The sequence below is a fragment of the Pinus tabuliformis genome, chromosome 2_1, assembly GCF_031772625.1.
Source record: "Pinus tabuliformis cultivar Carrire ecotype Pingquan chromosome 2_1, CPIR1, whole genome shotgun sequence".
Classification (NCBI taxonomy): domain Eukaryota; kingdom Viridiplantae; phylum Streptophyta; class Pinopsida; order Pinales; family Pinaceae; genus Pinus; species Pinus tabuliformis.
The window spans coordinates 702,274,645-702,282,188 of NC_142299.1; the positions used below are offsets into that span (position 1 = coordinate 702,274,645).

The window sequence follows — 7,544 nt, forward strand, 5'->3', positions numbered from 1 at the left end:
GACTTCATTTTCACTCCTCTTCACTTTCAGCAATAATCTCTAAGATGCTAAACTTAACAGCATCAGTCTTTAGCAATTCCCTGTTTGAATGCTTAGATCTTTTTGCTTGAGAAGGTTTATGATTGTTTTTCTTTAATAGCCATAACTAGTTCCAGGCCTTTGGAACATATCTTCAACGGCTTCCTCTGTTGCACATAATTGTAACCAGTCTTTATTTCCAGAATGTAGTGATAAGCATTTGTAAATGGCTTATTTAGCAACCGGAATGATATTTGTTCAATCTCCTTGGGCTTTGGATTCCCCTTCCTGAATGTTCTTTTAAAGGTCTATAAGATGCATTATCTCTGCAATTATATATCCAATATGATGGTAATAGCCTCTTGATAATAATACATCTGCATAACAATGCTGTGAGTATCAACAAAATCCTTTGAATTCCTACCATCTACAATGCAACTTACAAAACTGAAATTCCCCTGCTCTTGGTATTTTTAATTTGACAGAGTCATCATGTTGATATGTGATGTCAACAGAGTCTGATGAGTCTAATCTCAAAGGAGATATAAGAAGAGGTTGAGTTAATTGAATCTGGAACCTTGACTTCATGTTTTTTCACATCAAATGATAATCAAACCTTTGTTACAGTAAGGCCGCTTCTTTTCAAGCTCTAATGCTTGGGCCTCAATTTCAACTTTCCACTTGTTCAACAACAGTTCCTGAACTCTCATCTGCTGGCTTTGCATATCTTCTGCAGCATCTTCACCATTTTCGAACAATGCTTCATACAGCTTGTTTGCAGTGTCATAAGAGCACATCTCTTCATAGAAAAGCTGCTTGGAACACAGAATTTTCCTTATTTCTTCCTTGGTCTCCTTAGAAATACAATCCACAGAATCCAAGAGAGCAGGATTCTCGACAACCTTTGATGCGTCCTCTACTCCGAGGGTATCATTCAGTCTCTTAAACTTCTTGTACAGGTCGTTGAACTTATCTCTACACTGGTTACCAGAAATGCGAAATCCTTTCTGCTTTCATTATGTCCATGTAGTATCTCGACCTTTTTCGAAACAATAGTCCTTCACAAACGCACTTCCTCCCGTATTGCATGGAAAAAATTTGTCTTTCCTGACCCATTGGCATCAACCACATAATTATGCTTAGGGATAAATGACTCTGTCGCAACCTGCTCCTTGTAACTGCTGCATCAACTTTTGCTCTCTGTCATCGACATTTGGTCACGAAAACCCTGAGTTGACAGTATCTTTGGTATGAATTGCGCCATCCTTCCTTATCTTCAGGTATTGCAGTTTTATGCTCGGGCCAGCGATAAACGATAAACAATGGTTGCATATTCGCTTTAAAGTCTCTTTAATGTGTTCATACACCTTCTCGACAAATGGCGTTACTGAATACTGTGTTGTGCCACCTGTCCAACGGACTTTATTGAGCTTACATGAATCAAGCCAGCCATTTGCCCTGAATCCACAAGATTAAATGAAACCATTCCTATCATTAACCCCTCCTTTTACCAGACAGATGCTACAGTCATCTAAATCTCTCTAAAAATCCGCTGTTACAAATAACACGATTTGTCATAAGCGGAGAAAAGCCTGACGGTGAGTATGCAACAAGAAATGTCGCATTACAAATGACTTTTCCTGATATCTCCAGTATTTGGCCTCCATAGTTGAGACATATGTCATAGTGACAGCGTCCAAACGTGGAGCATTGTTACAGCTCAGTTGAGTTTATTTGGCGCCATGTTCTCCACACAGCTTGAAAAGCCAACAATGTAACCATGTCAACATTAATAGATGACACCGACGCCTTTATATCATTTGTATGGGATATTGTGATTTCTGTATGCGCAAGAGGGCGCTACAGTAAAGAGCGTTGATAGGCAGAGACACTCCAATTTTGTTGTTTTATCTCTGAATTCACAACCCTTACATACGCTACCTGACCCAGAAAATATAGGAAATTAATCTTAAAACATGTCCTTACTTCCTTCTCGAGGATCTTGGTTTTGTGTATTTGTATACAAACTTCTCTTGCAGCTGTACCCTCCCCATCTGGTCCATGACCTCCAATTGCATAAACAAGGTCATCAACCACTGAACAAGCAAATTCAAAACGTGCCACATTCATCTTTGCAAGCAAACTCCACGTATTTAATATTGGATCATAACTGTATGTATCTGCTGAAGCCTCTGCTGAGTAGCCATTATCAACCAACCCACCAATGACCATTAGTTTTTCATCTATCACAGCAAACCCAAAAGCTCTCTTCAAAGGACCAGGCATGGATGGAAGAAATTTCCATTTACCACGGGCAGAATCAAGAACTTGCCACTGCATTTTGCCACTACATGAATCTGCAGTCAGCACATAAAGCCATTCTTCAAGGGTGCCAGCTAGTTTTCTTGCCATATAAAATTCATTGCTCAGAATGAAACTCCTCCATGCTTTCGAAACAAATCTCAGTGATTGAAAATCTGAGCGAGGTATTAGTGCAAGACAATACTTGGTAATATCATCAGGAAGGCCTGGCAAAAGAGCAGATTCATAATCACGATCATTACATAGAATACTTTTTGATATACATTCCTGCTGAGCTGAGGACCTGACACGGGCTCTAATGGCTTCTTTCTTTGTGAATGCCTTCACTATTGGAAAGGCTTTAGTCAGTGGCAGGGTTTTCAAAATATTGCCAAAATCAGCATCAATGGCGTCTTTCTCAACTATCAGATCACTTTTAGATGAATCCATGCGTTCTTTTTGTGGCCATATTACATTTTCAACTGAGCATGGCAATTTGGTAGGTACAGCACCATTCATTAAAATGGTTCTTCCAGTATCATGAGCTGTCCCCATAGGGCAAAATCTTGCAAGAGGGAACATTTACCCAAGTCCTGTGACAGCCAAATATCCCCGATTGCCTGATTTTTATATGGTGACCAGTTGCTCTTTAAATAATCAGACACAATGTCAGCACGAGCTGCTGTGCCAAATGGGGTATCATAGAGGTTCAAAATACCCTTCACTCATGGGAATTTTGGGGAACCAAAGTTTACAAGATGATGAAATATTGACTAGTACCTTTATATCTGCTAAAACTCTTTCGGGTTTGTATTGGTTAGGAGTCAATGCCATTCCAAAAACGATACTCAACCTGCCAGTTCTAAAAATGACAGTAAGAAGGTTCGGGTTGAAAATTACAAGAAAAATTGTTGGAAGCGCACATTTCCTTGCTATCTGAATTGAACAGGGCAGATTTCAGGAGCCCATCAACTCCAACTGATACCATGAAACTTTCTATAAGAATGGCAAATTTACATAGCCCTTGTTGTTCGTTGTGTCTTCCCTGTTTTGTAAAATCCATAAATCAGAGCATTGTATGTAAACAATATCAAAGTTATATCCTTTAGTCAACACTAGACCTTTAAGCACCTCAACCTCATCCCCAGCAGTTGTAGCCAGTATACCATAGGCGTGCTTAGAATTTGGGCCTTCACTGAAAACTTAGAGAAAATCCCTAATTTCGTAGCGCAGCCAGTGCAAAGTCAGTGCTTTTGCTACGAAATCACTAAAATAGATGGCGCTGCGAAACTGCTAAAAGAATTCAGGCGCTGCGAAAACCCCCGGTCTTTAAGCTAGACCAAAAATTTTGACAACGGCATTTTTAGTGATAACAGTTCTGTTAAAGGAACTGAAATATTTAGCTTTGCTATCTCTGCTCCCAAATTGAATGGAAAAGAGACTTTTTCTGTTTGAAGGTTCTGAATTTTTACAGCATGGATTTGAGTAGGCTTGTCTTCTTTTCCTTTATTGGGGACCTCCATATGTGGATTTTCAAATCTGACGTTTTGAGCTTTGTCCACTGGTTCCTTAGGTGGAATTAAAGTGGATGGTTGATCAGCAGAAGGTTGATCAGAGGTTATGTCTACAATTGTGGGGATAAAGGGTTTTGGGTTTTCCCTAGGGAGAATTTGGAGGATTTTTGAAACAGAGGCTTTTTTTATTTTCTTGGGTTGATTTTGTACTGTTTTCTTAGTTTGGTCAAGGACATCATCGTTCTTTTTTATTCTTAAGTTATATTATTTATGAACTTTAAATATGGCAGAATAATATCCCTGTTTGTAATCAAATGATTTCCCAGACTGTAATTGTAATTGTTGCAGCATATACAGTTCCTGCTCATCTTGGGTTAGAAAAACAGTGTCCTCATCATTTATTCCCATTAGGTTAATTTGTGTATCTTGTTTTGGATCTTCTGGATGGGATGTCTTTGCATAATTTTCTTGAAAAGGAGGCCTAATGTTCTGATCCGGTCCATTTTTCCCAATGTTTTGGTTTTTTCTAAAATTTGGGTTTCTAACTGGAGGTGCTTGTTGGTTATCCCATTGGGGTTTCCTTTCTATGTTCTCTATTCTATCCATTAGTCTTTCCATACTTTTGGCTAAACTATCTATTTTAATGTCAAATGGTGAAGTTTCATCCTTTGCAGTTCCTCTCCTTTCATTTCTAACTCTAGCCCTTTTAGCTAACAAATTAGCTTCTACACTAACAACTACATTTTGCATTTCTTCTAATGTTGGGGGATTTCTTTCCCTAAGTTGGTATGCCATATCTGTGTCAAAACCATCAGGGAACTTTATTAATGCCAAGTCAGGTGGGGGCCTAAGGTTAACTAGGATTGTGTTATATATATTATTGAATCTAGTGCAGTAATCTTGAACAGTTTCATTAGGCCCCCTTCTAATATTCTCATATTCTGAAAGGATTTGTAGGGGATTCTTTTTCTTTTCCCATCTATCAATAAACAACCTTTGGAAATTTGCTAGGTCTGCAATATGGTTGGCAAGAAAGGCTTTGAACCACTTCTTGACATCACCAGTCAAAGTTTGGGCAAAGAGTCTCATCTGGACATCTGCTTCATCTATTTCATGCAATTCAAAAAAGTTAGACATCTTGTTTACATGTTGCTGGGCAGTGTAATGACCAGTAGCATCAAACAGGAAAATCTTACTCTGATAATCTGCAGGCATAGCATGAAGTTGGGCAGGTAAAACAAGAGGAGCATATCTGTTTGCCATTGTTGTAAGTTGGGAGAGGCCGAGATGTGGCGTTGAGGTAATCAAAGATGATGCAGCAGTGGATGAAGAACCAGGACTAGTAGATGATGAATGAGTAACGATAGGTTGGTGAGGGAGTGTAGGTATAAATGGTGGTGAAGAATGGACTTCAGAAGGTATTATTGTTGAAGTTGAAGGGAACAATGGTGAACTCAAAGTAATGGACAATTGTTCAAAAAGCTCAGGGGTAGTGGCAGTATTAATGGATGATTGTGGAGATTTCAGAATGTATTCATCAATTGATTTGTTGGCCTATTGAACTTCGAGGTTTGCAATAAAATTAGGATCTAGAATAGTTTCATCGATTTCATTTTCAAATTTTGTTCTAAATAATGAAAGATCAAATGGCACATCAAAGGGAAGTTCTTCTAAAAATAACCACTCATTAGGACATGAATTAGCTTTAACTAATGGTATTTGGCTAACTAAACTTTCTTCTTTTTTAGATTTTCTTGAAATTAGGTTGGGATTATCAACTACTAGGGCAAGGTTTGGATCTGGATTAGCCCTAGTGAAATGAGTATTCCTAGAAGCCAAAATTTAAAATTTTTTATTTGTTTTTGTGAGATTTTTTCAAAATAACTTCTAACAAATGACTTTAAGAGGTTTGGAATGTAGATTTAGAATCTTCTTAAAGCTTTATTAGCACTGAGGATTCGTTCAATCCCAAGTATGGTCACCACTATGTTATCACTCAGAAATTTCTCTAGAAGTTATTAGAAGAAAGAAAATGACTGAGGTAACCACAAACCAACTTTGGAGCATAGGCTCTAGCAAACCTAGGCTCAGAGAGGGCTCTCTCTATATGATTTAGCTTTGCTTGCTTGGATTTTAGGCTAGTTATGAATGTTTTGAGGGTTTTTTATTTATATTCAAGATTGGGTGGTGGGATCCTTGAAACAGATGGATAGAATGATGTCTTTAGACCATTGGGCTATGGAGTCAATAGAAGGGAAGCAGAACTGGATCAACTCACTAAAGGGAATGTTCAAAGGGCAAGCTAGCAGAGTAAAGTGCAGGTCTTTGGAACAGGGGGGTGAAATGGTTTTAATCAGGGTGAGAGAGCAATTAAGGGTTCTCAAACCAAGATATAAATGAGGAATGGAGGGTAATCAAAAGAAAAGGGCAATTAAGAATCTTTTGATATGGATTAGCAAGAAAAAACCTAAACTAAGGAGAAATTAATAATTCCTTAACTTAGATATCAGTTGAAAATATTTATATGCATGACTGTTAAAACAGAGTGTAATTAAACAAATTCTAAGATATTGTTCCAGTTATAGCATTTAGATTCAGAAATACATTAAAGATTGTGGAAACACTTTAAGAAAGATAACGATAACAAATGAAAATACTTGTCTGCACTTCACTCAACACATGAATCATGTGAAATATCTTGTCTTTATTCATCAATCCAGCTTGTTGGCTCAGTCAATGATATAATAGCTTTACAATCTTTTTGATCAAAATTCTATAGAAATGTCTAAGAATCCACCCTACATACTTCGAATTGTGAAGTGTTTATACAAAAATTATTGCAAAATGTCTCAAACTAATTTGAGATTTAATCTAGGAAATAAAATATCTTATTGCAAGAAGATAGAGACAACTATTGAATTGCTTTCATGCTGTCCCATTTATTTTGGTACTGTTGGCCTTTATGGTTTGATTTTAGCCCTTTATGCTACTTTGTTGTTTGATCTTTCACGTTGGTATCTTCATTTACTTTTGGCTTTCATCTGATACTCTTTGATATTGATACTCTTTGACTCTGTTGATCTGTCTTCATCTTTTTACCTGGTTGTTTTACTTTTACTGTACACTAACCTTTTTACTGCATATTTCTCACAGTAAATCAATCAATTTCTCCCATGTCTTAGCATCAGGTAATTGGATCTTAAGCATCCTCCTATATATTTCATCTGTCTTGGTGTACGTGGAAAAAGTAGGCTTATTGACAAACAAGTGTTTTACCTCATGTTGGAGGTAAAACAAGTTTTCAAATGTCTGGTATAGTACTTTTCCTGTTGGCAATGCCTTCATTGAAGATGTGTTCACTTGGTCTTTTGCTAGCTCTCTGAGTTTGCTATTGTAATCTTGTTGTGTCATGAGCTTGTCATTTATGACTAAGGGACTCAGTAACCCTTTCTCTCTCAAAATTTGAAACTTAGCCATAAATCTATCAACGGCTACCTGCATATTCTGACATTTGTCCTCCAAGTTTAACATCAAGTTTCTCTTGGAAAGAACCTTCCTCACTTCCAAAATTGTTTCAGTTCTATCCTCAATTTCCAATTCCTAAAGCTCATATCTATTTTTATTGTTAAGGAATTGGATGATTCTGGTGGCATCTTCGAGCATCTCTCCCAATTCCTCTTTTACCTTTTGGATGGCTTCTGTAGCCATCTT

At 37.4% G+C, this 7,544-nt stretch overlaps 1 protein-coding gene across 1 annotated transcript; it reads right to left on the bottom strand.

Annotated features, from left to right (window-relative positions):
* Positions 1-617: 617 nt before the first annotated feature.
* On the bottom strand, positions 618-2,874 carry LOC149202525 (uncharacterized). Its single transcript, XM_089401618.1, has 4 exons — positions 2,047-2,874; positions 1,883-1,959; positions 1,386-1,476; positions 618-1,025 (listed from the first exon to the last, which is right to left on the bottom strand). Exons 1-4 carry the CDS (start codon positions 2,872-2,874, stop codon positions 618-620), a joined length of 1,404 nt encoding a protein of 467 aa, XP_089257744.1.
* Positions 2,875-7,544: the final 4,670 nt, after the last annotated feature.

Bases quoted from the DNA above. Each gene is read 5' to 3' on its own strand.
- LOC149202525 (XM_089401618.1), bottom strand. From the start codon at position 2,874: ATGGGGACAGCTCATGATACTGGAAGAACCATTTTAATGAATGGTGCT. The intron at 1,960-2,046 runs GTTTGTATACAA...TTTCTGGGTCAG, and splicing joins AGGGTACAGCTGCAAGAGAA to GTAGCGTATGTAAGGGTTGT. The intron at 1,477-1,882 runs GTAGCGCCCTCT...TTGTGGATTCAG, and splicing joins GCCTATCAACGCTCTTTACT to GGCAAATGGCTGGCTTGATT.